Source organism: Melanaphis sacchari, unplaced genomic scaffold (assembly GCF_002803265.2).
Source record: "Melanaphis sacchari strain LSU unplaced genomic scaffold, SCAv2.0 Contig12_pilon_pilon, whole genome shotgun sequence".
NCBI classification, from domain to species: Eukaryota; Metazoa; Arthropoda; class Insecta; order Hemiptera; family Aphididae; genus Melanaphis; species Melanaphis sacchari.
The window spans coordinates 2506958-2530189 of record NW_020270527.1 but is presented as its reverse complement, the minus strand read 5'-3'; the positions used below and the strand labels follow the sequence as shown (position 1 = coordinate 2530189).

At 26.2% G+C, this 23232-nt stretch overlaps 1 protein-coding gene across 2 annotated transcripts; it reads right to left on the bottom strand.

Annotated features, from left to right (window-relative positions):
* Positions 1 to 2868: 2868 nt before the first annotated feature.
* Positions 2869 to 22925, bottom strand: LOC112591199 (organic cation transporter protein-like). 2 transcript variants are annotated; one of them, XM_025334942.1, is made up of 9 exons: positions 18009 to 18129; positions 12934 to 13307; positions 12541 to 12644; positions 10815 to 10969; positions 9615 to 9783; positions 9090 to 9535; positions 5035 to 5222; positions 4190 to 4335; positions 2869 to 3196 (listed from the first exon to the last, which is right to left on the bottom strand). In XM_025334942.1, coding segments are annotated over exons 1-9 (1656 nt in total). In that variant the 5' UTR covers positions 18010 to 18129; the 3' UTR covers positions 2869 to 3123. The 2 variants fall into 2 exon arrangements, with proteins under 2 accessions (XP_025190727.1, XP_025190725.1); XM_025334940.1 differs by lacking the exon at positions 18009 to 18129 and adding an exon at positions 22702 to 22925 and having other exon boundaries at positions 2870 to 3196.
* Between the last annotated feature and the right edge of the window lie 307 nt (positions 22926 to 23232).

Below are 23232 nucleotides of genomic sequence, written 5' to 3'. Positions count from 1 at the left end.
CAAAAATTATTAAAATATAATTTACAGCGTTGTATTTTGTATGTATTAGCAAATAATATACCATGCAAGTCATGTATTAAGTTAAATCACTGCATTTTGAGATCAATCTGATAAAGTTAACCCGTGCTCAAACACTGTTGGGCTTTTTAACAATTTTACAGACTTAAAACTGATAAAAGTAAATTGTTGGATTTGTTGAAAACTGTTTTACATTAGCAGTTAGTAACTACACTCAATACACTATTTAAAAACTACATACGCCCAGTGCTGGATCCAGGGAGGAAGTGGGTATCCTTGCCCTAGGCGATGTTGGTTTAAGGGCGTTCTTAAGCTTATGAAAAATAAAAATAAACTATCAACATTAAATATTTAAAAAATATGTATAAATTATAACATATTTCCAAACTTTTATCAAGAAAAATAATACATTAGTTAATTTTTAATATTATCATGTAATCCGATGACACACAATAATTGTATATTATTAAATTATTTTAATGTTAAAGTACGCTGTACGAATATACAATATATTTTCTATTGTTCGTTTACTCTTGTCAAGTAGTCGATTTTATTTAAACATGACGCGATTTTGTTATATAACATTCATGACAATGGTTTGATGAAAATATTTGTAATATAAAAACATAATAATTTTTGTTTTGTATTCAAAAATGTTGTCTTATATTGACACCTGGCACACCGCATATCCATGTAAGGGCGCTGAATTTTTATTAACCCCGGGCGTCAGACACCTAGATCCGATACTGAATACGCCTATGTACGTTCTTTTTATTAAATATTTAATTATTATATCATATTATAACTTACACATTTGTGAGATATCGGTTTTGAAAATTGTATGTCTTTATTTTATACATAATAGAAAAACACAAATGTTTTTTTTATTATGTACAAATATTTCTTAAATAGTGCACTTATTAGAAAATTGTTAAATGGACAACGTCTGTACTTCATGGAGTGCAATGGTATTGCTTTTTTTTATAGGCAAAAAGATAAGATGGGCACAATCATGTTACAGCCAAATTATTTTCCACTGAGCTGAATTTAATTTGATCCTAGCCGATACTTGGGCTAAATAAGGAATGAGTTATATAAAAAGCTTAGTATTTAGTATCTATGTTTATATTATAAATTAATTATAATTTATAACATATGGCGGTTATGTTAAAATTACAATAAAAAGTATTTATTTATTTATGTATTTAAAAATTTATTGAACTTTTATATTAAATATGTTTTTGTATACCTAAATGTTCGTGATGAAATCTGTAAAAAAACTTAATATAATAGTCGACAATAATATATTTTAGTTATACTAGGTGCATAATGATAAATGAACTTAACTTATTAATGACTGTATCGGTGCATAAATAGATATTTTGAAGTAATAATATGTAGATAAATAGGTACATATCTACATATAAGTAATTAAATGCACTATTAATTTCAAGGCCATAAGTCACAAATCGCTGTAATACGTGAGTTATTGTAATATATCTGTATAATCCAACTTTATCCGGGAAAAACTGAAAAACATAATATATGGCGCTATATTGCTGTGTTTTAGTTTTATTGTAATTACTTACCTTATAGGTAGTTCACAGAAAAATCGGTATCGGTGTATCTCAATTTGTGAACTTCATAATTCAACTGAGGTCTGAAATGAATAATCTATTTGTGGTAGATTAGATGTAGAACTTTAAATATTTTTTGTTGTTTAGATGACTCAGTAATCATTCCTGATTTTTTAAAAATAATTTCAAATTTTCGTTGAATTTGATTGAATAGTTTTTGAGCTTATAAACAACAAATATAATGACACTGATTTTTGTTGTATCTACATTTGAATAACAAATAATAAATTAAGTATTATTTTATTTTATTTGAAAAAATTGCATAGCATCACATGTGGTTCTACATTTCTACTAGTTAATATCAATTTAAGTTTGGTATTACTTCCTGTTGTCAATGGCAATTTTATATACAAGTAAAAATTTATTCGATTTTCGAGAGTCCAAACAAAATTCATGTGTAAGCTGTGAGCCACTCTGTACCAACCTTAAGAGATTAAAAGCAAAGTTAAAAACATCTTTCAAATCTTAGAAAATATGTCAATAAAACTTTTATTCAAATTAGCCATGTCGTAGTTTACGAAATTAGCCATTAGCACATTTAAACATACCTCTCAGCTTTAAGATAGGTACTTGATAAATATAAATATAATTTCAAATCTAAATCTTGTCCCGATTTTCCAATTTTATAAGAAATTACCTAGGTTCAATACACTTTAACGTATTTTAGTTATAAACATATGAGGTACCTTTAATCTTCAATCTACTACTATTAATCAACACTTTTATCATTTTTGGCACTTATAAATTGTTATAGTCTGTTACTTTGTTTGTTAATTTTTATAGTTGTACTTACAAGGGCATATCTATTATTTAGATTAATCATCCTAACATAAAATTATATTATGATATATTAATTCCTTCGACGTCTAGATGACGGAAGGCTTTTTGAATTCAAGACCGCGTAGCCGTGTAGGTACCCCATCATGTCGATAAACTATACTATTGTATTAAATATAAAAAATAGCAAATATTCAGAAAAATGCATTTTTTTGTTGAGTACATTGTATCATTTTTATAGATGTACTTACCTTCTCTTATTTTCATCATATTATTTCATCTTCTAATGGGCAGTTTCTATAATTTAGTTGGAATTAAATTATGGTATAAATGTATAATTCTCTTAAAATTAATTTATTAAATATTTGTCAAGTATAAATAATAACATTGTTATATAATAATGGCAAAGATAGCATACATCGATATTAATTTAAAAAAATATATTTATTTTACAATTTATATTTTATTCATAAGAAATGTGAAAAGTCACAAAGAATTTTGTCGTTAAAATACTTTTATACCCTTTTTTACCGTTAGGTAGATATACAATATTCAATATTTACATTATTTTCTTTGCATGTGGTATAATTTTAATCTGTAATGAATGGTTATGTATAGCTAACAGCGTAGATCTTCATATGATATAATATAATAATATAATAAAAAACAATATTCTCAAATTGTTTGATGTTTACAATTGTTGATCGTCGGTTACGAATTCTGGATTGTGTATTCCGTTTTCCATAGTCTTGGATGACGATTTTCTGTAATAGAAAAGTCGTTTTTAACACATTGATAGATAATTCATTATACTGAGAGATCAGTTTAACGTAAGATACTCATTATTTAAAAAATTATTAACATTTATTTTTTATAAATATTTTTTTAATATAATTTTAAGTCGATAAAAAATAATATATTATAAAAAAATATATAGATTTTTTTACTATTTTTTATTTTTTTTAATGACTTCATATATTTTTAATTCTTTTATTCAAAGTTGACTATTTTTTTAGAATATTTAAAAAAAGTAAAAACTCAAAAAATTTAATGAAAAAATTATTTTTAATATAATCAGTAATGACTTAAATTATATACAAGAAATTTTTTCGAAAACATTGGTGTTTTTTGAAATAATAAGTGTCTATTGTAGATCACTCTGTATTTATAACTTTATAGAATATAATATAAGTATATTCTCATTTTGTCATTTTGATATAACAATAATAATTGTGTAATGCAGAATCGTGGACGAGTACCATATACAGTACCACCAGTGCTTGATTTTGAAAAAAAAATAGAAGAGGGATGCTAGTGTAAAAAGAATGTACGTACTTGGTGATAATAAAGTGTCTTATAACTGATAAAGATATAATTAGAAAGGTATAGACAATAGTCTATAATAATAATTAATAATACAACAAAAAATATTTTTGATAGATTAAAAATATATATAATTAGTAATTACTAATCATAGATACACAGATATTTTAAATATTAAGCTCATTTAAGTTGAAATTTAATATAGTGAATGTTTTAGGAATAATAAATATTAAGGTAAAAACTAAAAAGTATGAATAGTATACCAGCATAAGAGTTATTGCATGAACCTAATTTTTACCTACATATTTTAATTTTTTCAAAATATATAGTGCCGCAGTTCACCTAAAATTATTATCACTTATTCACATTCTGTACTTTGTACGTCATATTATAACAACTATGATAAAAAATATATCTTCATAAATAATACATACGTTACTTTAAGTCCAAAACGTTCTCCGTCTTCAATAGTCACCGGCAATTGTGCGCCTTTCGTTTCCGGCAACAACAGACACAGTAGAGCGCCAATAAGTGGCACCGTGCCGAAAACCATCGGCGGTAAGTACACATTGAACACTCCCTGAAACGACAGAACATCGCGAGTTTCGCGTAAAATTCTTAAATCATTAATTCCATTACATAAATCAATATTGCAGTAATAATAGATGCGTTAAAAAAATTTGATGATCCACCAAAGCTCGACAACTTGTTCGTGCAGATTATGTAGATTTTAATTTTTCAACAAATATAATCTAGTAACGAAGATACAGAAATGTTTAGTACATTATTTCGTACGACAGGAGTGATTGCAAACTATTTTACAGTATATTTATTATTTAAAATATTTAACAATTTAATCGCTTGTTTACTTTAAAGTGTACCCATGTTTTAAGCTATAATTATTTATTTTTTTAGAACGTCATACTTTTACGTATTTGTTTTTATTTTAATGGCTTACAAAAATGTGAAGATAAAAATAACATTTTAAAACAATAGGTACTTGAATGTCTTGAAATAATATCTTATAGGTGCATATTCGAATGAAGCTTACAAATCCAAACACAAATTTTGAAAGAAAAATTAAATATTAGTATCTATTGAATTTCATAATGTATTAATTTGAATTTATATTCAAAAAACTTTTTTCGTCATTGTTTTTAGGCAACATTTTTGGTATTTTAAAATAATGTCGTCCACATAATTTTGTTTGAGAAAAATTGTTTTTGGTTTTTTGAACGTATTAGTCATGCCCTGGTGGGATACAGTAAAGAACAAATACCAGAGACGAGACGAATGGAGCTATTATGGAACCAATCCTAGCACACATGGACGCCGACCCAACACCGACGTTGCGCACCACGGTCGGAAACAGTTCGCCACTAAACAGATATATGGTTGGAAAAGCTATCGATGATCCAACTATGCCCAACGACGCCAATATGAACTTGAAATGTTCCACTTCAGAATCTGCAACACACGTGTGATAGTTATTTATTATTTATCAACGGGGCACCAACATAAATTATATTATAGTAAGTCTATAGCATTGACGTCAAGAATGCCCAAATTAAATAAATATTTATAATTTGAATTATCGATCTTATCTACGTGTATATTATCTGTCTCAATGTATATCGTATAAACAGATAAAAAACGATAATGCAAATAATTATATCTATAATATAATATGCATTACCTAACCTATAGAAAATTATTATAATTATTTATTTTACGCTAAGGTTCCGTACACGTGATCAATTATATTTTTCAAACATTTGATGTATGCCGAAATTAAATGTAGATATTTACCCAAAGTAATTTCGTTAATATTTTATGTTATGTACAAAAATGAATTAGCAAAGCAATGACCTAATATTAATAACTATATATTCAAAGTTTAAAGGTAAACTGATTGGAGAATTATTGGATTATAGATGTGGCAAAATCATTATCTACATTGCCAATTTGCACAATAAGATTAGGTCCACGTTTTAATGATATGCAAAAAAATCTATTTGCCAATTCAAAGAAAAATGAATATTGATAATGGATATAGATAGTGTTAATCCGATATTACTAGACGAAACAGATAATAGTATGGATAATCAAAAACAATATAATTATGGAGTCTTTATAAATTGAATAAGGCATCAGAATAATAGTCTTCAGTTGATTTAAATTTAATAATTTAATAAATTCTTGCATTGAAATATTGTAGAATTGTATGAAGACGCGTTAATTGAATGAGAAAACACTATGGTAGGTAATAAATCCTAATCTATGTCCTATACAAGTTAGCAATAAAATATTTACTTATTCTGGAAATGTTAAAACCATCTGAACGTTTATTTAGTTAACTTCAGGAAGGCCAGGTAACAAGTTGCAAAACTTTTTAGATTTTAAACTCACAGATTAAAGTCAATGAGCTTCAATTGTATGAGTTAAAATTGTAGTCATTACATACACATTTTAAATACCTTTATTTTAATTGTTTTTTATTATCAAAGAGCAATTTATTTTTAACTATACGAATATAACATAATATAAATCTTTTAAAGGAAAACTGACTGAAGTATATTATAATTTCTGTCAATAAGTAAATTATAATAGGTACATATTTTCTTTCTCATTTTATTAAGCTGTCTTAAATTTTATTACGATATCACTATTATATCAATATATAGATATTAAATTCGATTTGGGTATCTCTAATTGCATTTGCTGACCCCTAATTATCAAACTTGACCTTTTGCCGAATTAAGCTTTAAACTATAAGGGAATAAAAAAACTTTGATTTTTTTTGCAAAAATATAATAAAATATATTAGAGCATGATTAGTATCAACTTAATGGGTAATTTTTTTCCAGTAAACTTAAATTTAAGTAAAACATTGTAATGATAATAAAAAAAAAATTATCTCCTTAGTTTAAATGGTGTGCCGACGAATAAAATTAATACTTTTGACCACTAACACGGCTTAATTCAACCGATTAAAGGTAATGTGAACGAAGACAAGTTATATTCTCGTATATTTATACTACTATTACAATTAATAAAGAATGACAGACTGTACTCAGTTTCTCTTTTACGTAGTTATGTAGGTATATTAGTACTTTGAATTCCACATAAATAAATAATATTTATTAATATATAGTGTACCTACACTGAAAAGAAGTGTTTGAGATATTCGAGCCACGTTTATAACGGAAAATACTTTCATAGGTATAATTTATACGAATAATAAGTATACATAATAATATTATTATGTAGTTGCGTGTAATATCCACTGTGCTTTAGAGTAGCTCAGATTGTTTCGCTTAATAATGTAATATTATTGTTGAATTTACCTTGTGGTCAAATTCGTTAGATGTTCGTCTAATTATTATAACTGTATAATTATTTCTACACGTAATCATAAATCATAATATATAAATTAAATACATAATATTATATTGATATATCTTCGTAGCGTATTATCCATCTACAGTACATTATTTATATATTTTAACACAAAAATTGTTTATTTTAAATTAAATTTAAATAGTTATTTGATTTAATACCAGAAAAGTTTACGCTCTCAAAAATAACATACTTGAATATTTTTATTTTTTTTTTTATTGAACTTAAGCCACAGCCGACTAGGGTCATTAATTGTTGCAGGGGTTATGAACTGTGGATAGGAGTAAGGTTGGTACGGTAGGTTGTTCTTACGATTATTACAGTTGTTACGGTTGATAGCAAACACATGTATGTGTAGCAAGGTTTTTAACCACTATGAACCCGGGTGGTGACCCATCCGGGAGCTAGTAGCTGTAATTATTACTTACTTCCAGTCGCATTCCGCGACTGGTATAGCAGTCAATACGCCACGTCAAACCGAATATTTTTTATAATTACATATTATGTTATATTCAATATAATATATTATATCACAATCGTAGGTAAAATACTTTTTTGTTCTAAACATATTTAACATCATGCACCGTTATTTTTAACTCTGTATTACCTGAAAACACTTTTTTTTTAATATAAATTACTTGTAATATTATATATTTATAATGTAATGTATACGTATGTCATATATATATTATTTTATAGTCCAAGACCAATCAATGTGATGCAATTTTAGGTAGGTAAGTACTTATACTACGCTCAATATAAACAGTGGTGTATACTCGTACTGCTATAGGATGGCGCGACGAGCAAAACGTCATGAGGCCTGTACTGCTGTACTAACATACAAAAAGTAGAGGCCCATCACATTAAAAATATAATAAAAATAGTTTTAATAATATTATTGAAAAATAATTATTTCATTTTAATATTATGATTATTTTCTTTTTGTAATTTAATGTAGTTATAATAAATTTAATTTATGGTTTCAGTATTACGGGTATCGTATAATAGTAGGTACACAGTACCAATAAATAAAAAATTGAAATTAACGAACGTGAGTAGTTAGTAGATTAGTATTACTTTTAAATGAATGATAAGTAACTCGGAAGGTGAATTTTGGGGAAATGATTAATGTTTTTTGTAAAAACATTAGTTAAATAACAATTTAAAAAATATTTTTTACTTAGATAATGACAGCGTCATTAAAAAAAGACAGTTTTTTTAAATAATACAAAATAAATGTTTTATTCTTTTAAAAGGTTTTTTATTTTTGTTTTAAAAATTAAAACACACCGCTAGACTTGCATGTGTTGTCTTTGTCTTATAAACGTAAACTATGGCAATTTTTTGTTCAATAGAACCAATTTTGTATATTATTGTTTTAAATATTAAGGTGAAATGACTTATTATTAAACTTTAAGCTAAAAACATTGTTTGTGTTCTGTCGTTGAGTTTTTTATGGTATTTTAATTTTTAAGTGAATGATATGCATTTTCAAATATTAATGTTTTATACATTCGTGAGTTCATGACTTACTTAAAAATTAAAATATTATAAAAACCGACTAGGAATCACAGATAAATGTTTACCTTTAAATTCACGTTTAATAAAATGTTTATGTGTATAATTTTTAAATAAATCCATACTTGTTGAAAACACATTCTAATCTTGAATGACACTATATTTTATTATAATGTATGACATTTATAAATTATAATTAATATTTAATTTATTTTGATGTTTTGTTTTTAATTATTTTTTTTTTCATAGGGAAAAAAATATATGTTACTTTTTGAGGGTACATCATGAAAATGCATAAACAATTAGAGCCTACTGGTTTTTTTTTGTCGTGGACCTTGTTAATCTTAATTACACCACTAAGTCAATATATTTAATTCATATATATATATTAAATAATATAGTCATTAAATCGCTCACTTTGAGGCAAGAATGTGATCAATATGCAGGCCAGAGCCGTCACCAGGTTGGCGGACAGCAAGGTGTTCCTCCGACCGAACTTCTCCATTAGGTATATGCACAGGAACGCCCCCGGCAACTCTATGAGCCCGGACGACGCGACGTTGATGAATATGTTGCCGCCGATTTCGCCCATATACTGCGCTAGACCGTAGAAGCACAAACCACACACCGTCCAATTGAAGAACACGGCCAGCGTCTTCTTTCGCAGATTGGGCGTCCGAAATAGGTCGAACAGATTGCCCTTATTTTCGTCACTACCCTTTCCCAACTGGCTATTTATTAGTGATTTTTCAAATTCGTTGTCCAGCTTTCGGTTGTTCCGCGAAGCGCCCGTGGTCAATATTTTCCGCGCCTGTTTTTCCTTGCCCACTGCTAACAGCCACCGCGGACTTTCCGGTATTATCCTACGCAATAAATCTTGTATTGTAGATAGGAACTTCCTACAAATATCGCTCGATCGGGACTTAGTATGGATATACTCACCACCAGTACGTGAAAAAAAACAACGAGGGAAGTGTAATAGCCAATTGAAACTGTCTCCAATTTCTAATGAAATACGAAATGAGAGCCATGCTCATGTGACCCAAATTAAATGGGATGTGATGTAAAGTGCTAACCACAGTTCGCCATTTTCCGCCTACTACTTCCATGGCTGCAATTCATTAAAAAAAAAAAAAAGAAAAAGATTTGTTAATAATTTCAACAATGTTTATTAAAAACAATTAGAGTATAATAAGTGGCAACATTTTTTTCTACTCATTTCAAAATTCAAATTAATTAAATATAAATAACACGTAGCCCACCAATATCCTAACAATTAATTTATTGTAACCTAACCTAGCGTACGAAGGTTAACTTAGACAGTTGATTGACAAAACAATATAATGACAAAATAGGCTAGGTTAGGTTAGATTAAGTTAAGTTAGCCTGTAAATCTGCTTTATAAATATGTATACAGCTGTGGATAAAACAAAAATCATATTGTTCCTAATAGGCATGTATAAAAACTTTTACTATTGGACAGATCTATAATCAATTAATATCAATTTACAAGTTCTAATAATTACCTACATATTTTACTATAGTTATGTTATTAAATAAAATAATTAAATGCTGTTAAACCTATTATTGTTATTTAATAATTCATTATTCTAAATTAAAACCTTCAAATAATTTATTGAAACATTATTTTGTGATTAAATGTAACATAATAATATTATGTTTACAGTATTTACACTTCATTAATATGTAGTTACTAAAAAGTAAAAATAATATATTCTAAGCACTATAGGTCAGCAGATAATAGTTTTCCGGAACCTAAAAACAAATTATTTTATTATGTGGTTTACCGCCATCCATACAATTATTTGTAATTTTTCAATATTTTGATTCATGGTCAATTACCCAAACAAATGTTTTTTGTTTTATTATTACAAGGTTGGTTGCATTAAATTTTAATGGTTCAAAAGACAAATACATAAAATATTTTGTATTTAAATTATTTAAACATGATTATTACTTATTATACTTAATATTTTTCAAAATATAATACATGTTATTAATAGATAATACAGGAAAATTGAATTGCTGTTCATTGGTATTGCAACGGAATTTTAAGTGAGCCAATTTTATTACCATGTAATATTTTAGTTCTTATGAGTAAATTATAAGCTTGTTACTCACTTAAAACGAAGCTACTAATCATTAGACCTCCAATGGCTAATGCGGTCGCAAATCTAAGTGGCAGAAATAGCTCATACCAAGGAGCTAACGATGTGCCGACACCGCCAACAAGTAATAAAACAATAGCGAACATCATTGGTATTTTTCTACCATATCTAAAAACATTAAATACTTTTTTATTACAAAAGAATTTAAAAAATGGTAGTAGTAATAATTTTTTTATATAGATACTAAATAAGCATTATTACAATAAATAAATAATAATTTTTTTTTAGTTTATTTGAGCTAATTTAGACCTATTGCCTCTTCCACTATATTTCACAACACGTCACTATATCTATCATTGTCCTTTTCTCCATCCTTGATTTATTCATTTTCTCATTGTCTTGGACATCGTCTTTATCATGTTTCATCTGACTTCCACATTGTGGCTTTGTAATAAAGCCTGTTCTCAGCTTTTCATACATGCCCTAACCCAGCGCCTCCGAAATATTAGAACACCTACTATATTAGCCATTAGGTTCATTGAACATTCTTCTTAGTTTTTGCATTAGAATTTCGTCTGTATTTATCATTTTCAGCGTTACTTCTAATATTTTAAGACCGAATTTTTTGCTAAATTATTATGCAAATTAGGCATATTAATAAATTATAGTCGGAATGTAATCGATATTACACTTAAAATCTAATATACACATTTATCTTATTAGTACATTTTAGTATTCATAACAGTTTAGTAAATGTCTTAAACAAAATGTACAAGCATCCGAAAGTCATACAGTTGAAAATTTGTTTTTTATTTTTGTGTGTAAAGTAATTTTGTTTAAATTCATGTTGAACATATTTTATACTGTATATAGCTGAATATTTCATGTAGAATATAGGACGTAAGTACTAAGTACTTTCGATTTTAACTATTTTATAACTTCACAAATCGTAAGAAATGCAAAGTGTATGATTAAAATTATTCGTTCTAATCATAAAATGAGGAGTTTACATCAATTGGTCGTCTGAAATAGGTCGTTTGGTAAATTGGTCGTTTAATAAATAGGTCGAAGTATGTTTTCGTCGCAAAACATGAATATTGGCTTAAGAACGTAATATATAGAGATACAAACGGACAATAATCATAACTATACGTTTTGTGATAATAAGCTGAATAACAGCGTATACAAATTTAAACAGTCAGACTAAATCATCTGAAAATGGTCCAATATTTTATCGGAATAGAAATCCCTAGAAAACGGAAGAAATACACATATAATGGCACCACTATGAGGATAAATACAATATGTAAAAGTGTAAAACATCTAATAATAGAACATTAATTGATGAATACATATCAGCGATAGCTCATTAATTTATAATACTTTTCACACATATTATTGTTTATAACTTATATTTTCACACATATTTTTACATATTAATTTTAAAAAAAATACGACAAAATAAAATTTTCATATAATATACATATTATTTTGAAAATGGCCAAATTCATACGACCTATTGACTGTAACTCTAAAATAAAACAATTACATGATTAATATATGTATATATATAAAAATAGACAAGACGAGTACCTATAGAAAAAAATAGAGTAGTCGCAAACTCTATACAAAAAAACTGCGAATGAAATTAGTTGCGGTTCATACAAAGAATAATATTGTTTTAATATTTAAAATACAAGAAAAAAATGTAATATTATAATGTTTCACAATATACATACTTGTCAGAGAACATACCGAACAACACGTTGCCAATAAGTACGCCCAACATGAACACCGATTGTGCGATATTGGACAGTTGGAATCGGCCGCACACCAAATCCCACTATGGAACAATAACGAAAATCAAAATGGTAGTTTAATATTTTTGTAAAAATAAAAATAATTGACCCAAGACGATTGCAGCAACGGGAATATAACATGTAAAATATTTTAAAACTAAAAATATCAACCCACAGCAGCACATTTATTGTTTATTGCACCCCATTCCTCAATTTTTTTTGTTACTTTATATAGTCACTCTCACGTGGTTTATATGGGCTCGAGAGCTGTAGCTGGTTCGCGAACCAGAAATTGCTGCAATCGGTATTTTTAATATTTAAAAAATATATTACCTCGGTTATTATGGTCTCTTGAAACACGGACCTGTCGTAGACGAACTGATAGCACGGTGTCATATCGTGTGTAACCGGGTCGAGGGAATTGCATCTATCAGTCACGTTGAACAGTGTTGTTGACTTGTCACCGATATCGCACCGAAACGGCGATTTGGCCGCTAAAAATATAATTGCCAACTGGTGCCAGGCAATTGGAAACTTCAATAGGGACAGGGCGAACGTTATCCAAAACTGCCACCAACCGAAGTCACCAAGTGCCGTTTGCACCGGATCGCCATCTGACTTGGCGATAGTCGACGACTGCTGGTTGAGGTCGGGTTTTTTGTTATTATAGCAGACGTTTGATTGTGTTTTTTTCGCATCGTCCGTCACTGAAAATTTTAATAAAGCGTTAATCGATTCAGCAATAATTAAAATAAGTGTATCGAGAAATTTAAAAATATTAAAAACGTTCACGACAATAACAAATCAATTCCTTCTTACTTACTGAATTTTCTTATTGTTTATTTCTTTGATTATTAATCTATACTACTATACTGCGTAATCGACCACACTCTACATATATCATATATTTTTCACATTTAAAATATACACTTTTTTATTATTATAATATAGTTATTAAATTTGGTTTATATTATATTGTTTACCAAATATATTTCCTTATTAATCCTTAATTATTTTACAATTTTCAAACACCATTTTATTATAAAATTTAATCTTTTATGATATTAAATTATTACTTGAATACCTATCTATCTGTCTGTATTAGCCATATAAGTTTATTCCATATTACACATTGTTACAATATACATATGATATTTGTATTATAAACACAACATATAGCTTTTTCACTATTATATATTATTTAATAAAGTTATATAATTTAAGTATAATGACCACGAGTGTGTCCATTGTGCATTTAAATAAAAAACACAAAGATTATCAAAATCATGTATAATATGTTCATAATATTATTTTGAACATTCAATGTAATTTTTCTTCACCTGAATGCATAATATTTAAATATCGATTATAGATAGGTATATAAGATACTTTTATCGATTCCTTGTCTTGAATCATTAAGATATAAACAGATAGTGAGCAAAATCATTAATACTAATTTTCTATAAATGGTTAGGTCAATGTTATAGGTAAATTTCAAAGTTATAAGGATAACAATATACTATCCATTATTATATAAATATAAAATAAATTATTCATAATAATGTGTATAAATTAATTACATTTTATATAAACGATTAAAATTAAATGTTTCCAATCATTGTTGTCTTGTTTAGGGAGTACCCTTGACGTGGGTTTGAGCAAAGCGTTCGTGTCAATGTACGAAATAAGCAATAACTAATAAATAAAAATCGTTAATATTATAATTTATGACTAATGAAACAAAGTAGGTATAATATAAAACTATAACGATTAACAGTTTTTTAATTTGTTACTACATTTTTAGAAGTTAAGTTTGTGAATTGTGATAGATAATATTCATTATTAAATTTTATATATTTTATTTAGATAATATAAAATTTGTTTATAATTTTAAAAACGTATAAAATTTATATCCAATGCCTGATCGCTTGTGGATAACATAATAACTCTTATTCTTATTATGTCCAGGTTGGCAGGCCGTAAAAAGGCTTTTTTATTCTCTTTTTATTACTTAGCTTGGCTACGCTCATGGGTAAATAGTACTGAATTTGGAGCGCATAATTATTAATTTAAAGGTATTTATGTTATTTAGTTTGTTTATACAGTAACAGGTTCCAAAATTATAGATTATAATTTTATTAATAATACTATTTTGATAAAAGATGAATTACTTTGAATATTTATAAATTATATTAATTTAAAATTGTCTTTTTAATAGAGTAAAATATGTGTTATAATTTATTCGAGCTATAATAGTAACCACCAATAAAAAAATTAGATTTTTTTCAAATATTTTAATTAAATAATTTTATTTAGGATTCTAAATTACTGAGTCAAGTTATATTATGGATCTTGCATAAAAGTAATAAATGATTAGATTAATTTCTGTTGATTAAAATTACTGAAAATATATATGACTCTTCTACCAAAGTGTGCTTCATTTAAATAAATCATAAAACTTTGGCTCCATTAAATTTTCTATAAATTTTGGTAATTTACTTAACTTGGATATATAGGACGATAATTGTTAACCACCGATTTAATACTACCCTTCTACAGAGGAATTATGAAATAATCTATACGCCAAAGTTAAAAGATAGAAAGAATAAATAATGGGTTAAGGTAGTTAATAAATGTCTTCATAAGTGTAAAAATAAAAATAAGATTAAGCCTTTGCCAGATATACGTTAGGGTCAAAGTATTTTTTCAAGAGTCCTTAAAATATTTCGACAATAAAATTAATATAGCACAATTTGATAAATCAAAAATTTAATAAATACCTACCTATATTAAGTTTAAGTATATACCTATTTATAGTTATAATAAGAAGATATACATGTATTCTAGCATTATCAAAATTAGACTGGAAAAATAAAGAGCCAATGACCAAAAAGAAAAAAAATATTATAGTTATAGTATATATACCAGATACATATCAAATATTAAAATTAAATTAATATATAAATAAATTCTATAGGTAAAATTAAGTTAAGATTTTCTACAATTTATACTCAATGTTGATAAATTAACCCTTATGCTATCTCCAAATTATGTAAGATATAAATTAAGTAAAATTATTTTATTATATATTTTTATAAAATCAACTTTAGTATTATAAATGTTAACAATAATTAATGTTACCTACTATAAAATATAATTTCTTGCTATTTACACCCACATACATCTATTCGAATTCCAACTCAATCAATTACATTCTATTTTCCATAAACAGTAGTTTGTATAAATACAGTAGCTTATGCAACTATTATACGATATTACTTTTTCTTTCTTGCCTAAATTTAAAGTACGTTGTTAAACGTGATTTTTTGTCTATGTGTTTTAAATTGCATCATCTTTTTTTTTATTTATTTTAAATTCGGATAATAAATGTATTTATTTATTATAAAATAAATTACATTGTATGTGAAGCTCGAACGTAATAGTGAAAGGAGTCAAATACCCATTAGTCATTTCAGTTTATCCAAACGTAAACAAAAATAAATTTGGCTAAGAAAACAACAGTAACAATACTAACAATATAATAAAGTTGACGTTAATGGTATTTTTTATTTTACTTAATCTATCAAACTTAATGTCAACTAAATAGATACTAATGTAAATTCAATAGATGTATTATTATGTACCTAACCATGTAGGTATATAATATTAAAATGTGTAAATATTGTACGTATTATACACTGCCTAGTCCTAGTGTCTACAGATACTATACGTTTTACAACAATAATCTAAAGCAAAGTATATGTTACATGTTACAGTATTTTATAAATGCAGTTGTAAAATTATTCAAAACGACAAATTATCTATAGCAAACTAAATTTAGATTGTTTCTTATTATTTATTTGTATAATATACAAGTAAAATGTCTGTGATTACTTTGAATAGTCTAAACATAATAATATAACGCATATTATTATGAATTACTACAGAATTTGATTTTGTTCACAATACATGATTTTTTTTAGAACATTTAAGTATTATATAATACTTTATTTATGGATTTATGAGATTTGAAATTTGATATCACTGATAATTATTGTATTAAAAACAAATTGATATCGCAATATATATGATATAATTTTTTATAATTTTTCTTACGATTTGAGTATTATTTATGTAAGTATAGGTTAGGTTAGGTATAAGTACCTTTATTCATATACATATTTATAACATTTTCGAGTAGTATTGAACTAAGTAATATACTGAATAGGTAGATCACTGCAGGTATACAAACTTACAAATAAATATTATATGTTAATTAATAGATACTTACAATAAAAATAACTAACTGTTCTGTTTTATTAGGTAGATAGAAATTATTTTATTCTAAATATCTAAAGCGTTACTAAAGTAAATCAATTAAATTAAATTAAGTCTGTGACTATAGCTTTGTACTACACACGAACAACAAGTGCGCATACCTGAGATACCTAGAAGATTGCGAAATATAATTTATTTATTTTTAATTTTTCAAATCACATTTCAATAATCATCACATTGGCTCAATAACACCTAACCAACAGCTCCAAGTGTTGTGTTTAATTGTGTCGTGAAAGTAAGAGTGAATTTTACAATAAAACAATGCATTCAAACACATCCTCATCTTATACAGTATACCTATACCTACTATACATAATATATACATTATACACCTATATACATATATGTATTATTTCTGTGGAATTTTCTTACGTAAGGTCTTTACATTGAATACCCGTCTATCATTCAAATAGAAAATACGTGAACTGCGTTTAATTCGAAATGTACATAATAAAATTATAAAATATAAAAGTATAAGTAGTTTACGTATGTACACAACTCGCTCAGGTATATATTTTTTGACAATACACGAAATTCTTGGATTAATTTAATAAACGAATATAATATAATATGATGTGTTCAAAATTGCGTAAGAAAAATATAAGTATATGACCTATTATATTAGGCTATATATAATATATTATCTGCTTATGTTTACAATTTCAAAATTACACTACCAATAGCGCTAATGTTATTTATTAATTTTAATATAGAACATTTCGACTGCTGGTTGTTAGAACACGATAATTTATTGATCTAATTAGTATAGACACTTTTTACTAACATTAAAAATTAACCGTATATATTTCTATACTAATAACAAAATAATAATCAAAGTTAATAGTATAAATTCCATTTCGTTGGAATAAAAACAAATAATTTTAATTTTAATTTTAATGTACCTAAACATAATGATTAAGTAAGTTCAACAAAAATAATTGTTAAATGATTTATAGACGGAATCACTAAAATTCATTGTTTGCATAGTAAATAAAATTCATCGGATACCTATCTATAATATATATAGAGGACAGTACATTGAATTATTAAAACAACAAAATCATACATACTATTATATTGAAATTGGGCGTTTTCAGCGTGCAACTCGACCTATTAGTCTACACAGATTAAACACTTCGCTAATTTTAGAGATACTTATTATATTTGACGTACGCTAAGTAAGTGAGCTCACAGTAAGACGTTGCGCGTGTAATATAAGAAAAAAAATAGAACATAAATAAAGCCTTATTATTATTATTATTATTATTATCAGTTTTCTTTTCAAACGTCAAATTAATTTGTCGAATTTAAAATTTTTCAAGGTTTTACGAAATGCGTTCGATATAAAAAATCAACATAAACAAGTTATTAAACTATGTAATGATAATAATAATATATTTTTCAGACAAAAAACGAAGATAATGTAAACTGGCATGCGGTGTAGTGTGTGGTGTATACGCGTATAATATAATAATAAACAAAACCGCATAAAAGATCGCTTTCAAGTATAATATAATATAATGATATGGACTATATATTTCATATCTAGTATTATAGTATTAAATATAATATGTGTTTATATTTAAGGGATACGATGCAACAGTAAATGTATTTAAGAACGTATAACTATATGCGTATATAAGATACGTGAAAAAAAGACACGTAGGTAAAACAAAAATAATAGAGTCATACATAAGTTACCTACAACAGACCTTGTTATGCACACACAGCACACACGCACACATTCGCACATTTTCTCGGGATCGCATTGAAATTTTCATCAGTGTTTGTGGAACATACATTATATTATAATGTAATACTCATACTCATGTGCGTTGTTCGATGTATAGGAGCATTATTAATTTTTTCCGACCTTGGGCACAATATTTTCATGTAATATATTTATTTTATTAATCAGCTTTATAGAACTGAATAAAACGTAAAATCCAATTGTTTCACATTGTAGATATAATAACAATTATAATAATATTATGACACTAGGTTATTTACAGCCCGAACAACTTTGCTGCGCAACCGTCGGCTGCATGACTATGCAATTGACACCCATAATATTATAAATAATGATTAAATATAATAATATACTATGCGTACATGTGAGCGGAGATGCGAGTACAATTTTGAATTTTGAATAAGACGTATGCATATTTCATAACATTTAATAATATTTCGACAAAAATATAACGATATATAAATATATAATATAATTAATTATAAATTTTAAAAACATTTTTGGGGATACTCAACATATTATGTATTTACTATTTAGATTAATGGTTCCCAACCTTTTCTATTCTACGCCCCCTTTTGTAGATTTTCAAAAATCTCACGCTCCCTCCAATAAAATGAAAAAAATCGATCATCTTTTTGCATGTATCTTACAAATAAACTATACAATATTCGGAATGACTATTTTTTTGTTGATGATAATTTATCGTTTATCCGTTATTGATACTCAATAACGGATAAAAGGAACCGGTCAATTAATTTTTTTTCTTTACGTTTTAAAATAAAAATTGTATTTCGTAGTAATAATTGCTTACGCCTCCCCAGGAATGTATATAAGCTCTCCAAGAGGGACGTGCCCTCCAGTTTGAGGACCAGTGATTTAGATAGACACTAGTAAATAGATTGTTTTTTAAATAGTGCACTTAATTATAAACATTTTGCAGGTAAATAAAAACCAAAACCAAAACATCTAAATTCATAGATGTATAAATTTTTAAATGACACATTTCATTTATTTATATAATACTTATAAATAAATAAAATTGAATGAGAAAATATTAAAAATTTATTTTAAAATGAGGCATAGCTTTTTACATAAATGTATGTTTTCATTGTGAAATAATTGGATAACCAAGATTGTACTTCAAGTTGTATTTCTTACTAAGATATTTTCACCTACATACATAAAATAGTTTTTAACTTATGACTTTTATCGAAATACAAATAGCAGCTTCACATTTTTGCATTTTTAAAATTTTAAAACATTTTATTTTTAATTCAGTAAGAATTGTAGTTGATAGTTAGGTAAAGAACAATTGAAAAAAAACATTTATTTATTATTTGAAGACAAATGATGGAAATTAATAATTATACAATAAGTTTCATCGTTTTATAGAATGTTGATCCATAGGGTAACTAGGGAAATATCAATTCGTAGCAATGTTCATTTTAGAATATTAATTAATAAAGCTTATAATATTATTAAATTAAATTAAAATACCAACATATAAACTACAAATTTATTTTAAAATATTATTAATTATAATTTAGAAAAATTAAAAAATCAATTAACCTATATATCATATAGTATTTATAAAAGTATCATTGTACAAAAACAATGTATATTATTATGATAAAATATCGTAAATCGTAGTATATGCCTATAATATCTGTGTTAAAATTATGTCCCAAGATACAATACAATATTGTATCTAACAAGGTACTACTCATTCTTATGTGTAGATCACTGTATATTAAATGTTAATGACTGTCCTCCGATATTTATTATAAATCGCATTCACACATTGAACATTAATGATGGCGACGAAAGTGACTCTTCACGCAACTGGAAAATTTGATAGATAATGCGGTTTATTAAAATATTATACGTGCAATACGTGTGTAAAAATCGTTCCAAAAATTGCATTAGAACTAATCGTTTAAACCGATGAAAATAATATATATTATACATCGGCACATTCCACTCATACGTATATAATAACATATATCAATATAATACTAGAATTAATACCTATATAGTCGTACCTCTTTGAATAATATTAATCGATAAGTGGTAAATAATTAATTATCTTAAAATAAAATATTATAAGTACCTATTAAGGCCGGTCAAAATAGGATCACGAGAAGATATCTACTATACTTACCTATATTTCTGTATTTTCTATATTTTATGGTATTATGTATTGTTCATTTATTATAATGAATATAGGATTTAACATTGCATAATATTTAACGTAATATATAAACGAATAACCGTACGAGTAAAAAGTGAAACTGTTTTTGTATGGCAAAAAAACCGAGAAAGAGCTATGATGTGTTATCGGTAGAATTTTTTTGTTGTAAAATAATATATTATTTTCTGCACCTACCGGGACTTGAGGTACACTTTTGGTTATGTATATTATATATTACTTTACTTTATTATTATATTATGCTGTGTCAAGTTAATTCATTACACAATAACGTTTTAATTAATAAATTTAATTTATAATATAATATTATTTAGTTCTTATTAGAAAATAATTTCTTTAAATTTTTAATAAACTATAAAACAAATAGTAAAATATATATTATTGATAATAATTAATAAGGAAAGCTTTTTACCGATTCTAGGTTGAGTGTAAAATTTTAAACATTTCCTTTTTTTCAACTTAAATTTTATAAATTGGAAATTTTTACTACTAGACTTTATTTTTATTTTTATTAAATAAACAAATTTTGTTTTTATACAATCTGTAAATATATTTTTTTACAAGTATACGTGTGGTATGAGGTAAAAGGGGACTGATGACATGATTGAAAAATCCATTCAGCGATGAAACTTCATGACTACTAAGACTTAAAAATTAAATATAATCTTAACTTCAAATGATATTTTATTGATTGCAAACTATGTAATCTATATGATTATATGAATAATAATTCATAGTTACTTATGCCTATTTTTATGGTCAGTGAATATCATTGATTTATTTGTTACGCTAGTTCCAAAAAAAAAAAACCATAAATCATATTAACCCTAGTTAATAAAAGTATTCATTATAATATTATGTTTAAGATATTTCATCAAAATGTTTATAGCAATTTTATTTTTTGTTTTTAGAAATGATTGGCAAGTAAAAATATTTTTTTGACTACCGCGTTATCTACTAAACTTGTTATCTGTTGTACTTTAATGTCTACCGTTACCTACATAAATAATTGTCACGTTATATAATGTATGTATAATAACTAGGCAATTTACCAAGCATGATCACTTCATTTTTCGTTCAATAATGCAGTTATTAATTATTTGATTTTTTTACATTTTTAAATATTCTTAAAAATCATTTTTCAAATTTAATATTTTTCATGCATAATATTTCTAAAAATATTAATGTATTAAAAAAAAATTTTGAACAAGTTGTTTTTAAGATATTTTATTTTGTGTAATAAGAATAATTATAGGACTATGATAATGAGTTTATAAAATCTATAGTCTATGGTAATTTAAAATGTTAGTAATTTATATCTATTACATTAAATGTTAACTATAAATTTTATGATTTGTAAAAATGATTATAATAAATATTAATAAATACTAGATCCAATATAACCTAAAATGTAAAATCATACTTGAGAAATATTATACTTAACATAAATATTTTAATAGCTGAGAAACGATTTTAATTTAAATGTATTTAAACTTCGTTCAATTTTTGAATTAGGCACGTCAACATTTTCAAAAAAAAAAATTATCCTATAAATGATTTACAATTCAAAAGGAGTGGTGATTTTAGTTCGAAAAATAAAAGTTTGTATCGCCACAGGACTCTATTTAAATAGTAATTTTAAAATATGGTCTTTAATATACTTAAATATTCTATTAATCAAAATTTGATTAATATCATTATTGAAGGAAAAATGAGGGTGAGCATGCTTAGTGAATTACGATCCTGTTTATAATAAAAAATATTAATCTTATCATTATTATTATCATTTAAACGTCATGCTCACTGGTTATCGATAATAATAGTATGTTATGCGTGTGTGGTATTATATCAGTTCAGCAGTACATGTCTGGCAGAAGTCTCTCGGACGTTGGTAGCGGCGGTCCGTCGTCAAACCGAGGCACAAGCACTATGAACACGCGACCACGGAGAAATTAACGTGATCCAAGCAGAGGAACGTGAGCGCAAAGCGACGTGCGGGTGACCTAGCTGGGCAATTTGTTTTCAAAACATCTTACACTGCGTACCCGAGTGTGCGTCAGGTGGGTGGGAGCAGGAACGCGATTATTGTCATTGCCGCCGCCGGCACTTTCGTCGGCCGCGATCTTATTATATTGTTACCTATCCGTTATTGTTAATATATGCCGTATCCCGCAGAAGCTTTACACATATATTATTATGCATTCACCCGACGACATTCATTCGCAGAAGATAATTTCGTTCAATTTGGTCCAATCAATTTGTAGCCACATAGATAAACATGTGATTTCGAGGTCATTTTACTCTCGTGCATTATTTATCCATCATATTATATAGT

Excerpts from the sequence above, each read along its gene's own strand:
- LOC112591199 (XM_025334940.1), bottom strand. Across the intron at positions 9,536-9,614 it reads TTTTTTTTCACGTACTGGTG|GATAATACCGGAAAGTCCGC; the intron begins GTGAGTATATCC and ends TTTATTGCGTAG. Across the intron at positions 5,223-9,089 it reads GATCACATTCTTGCCTCAAA|ATTCTGAAGTGGAACATTTC; the intron begins GTGAGCGATTTA and ends CGTGTGTTGCAG.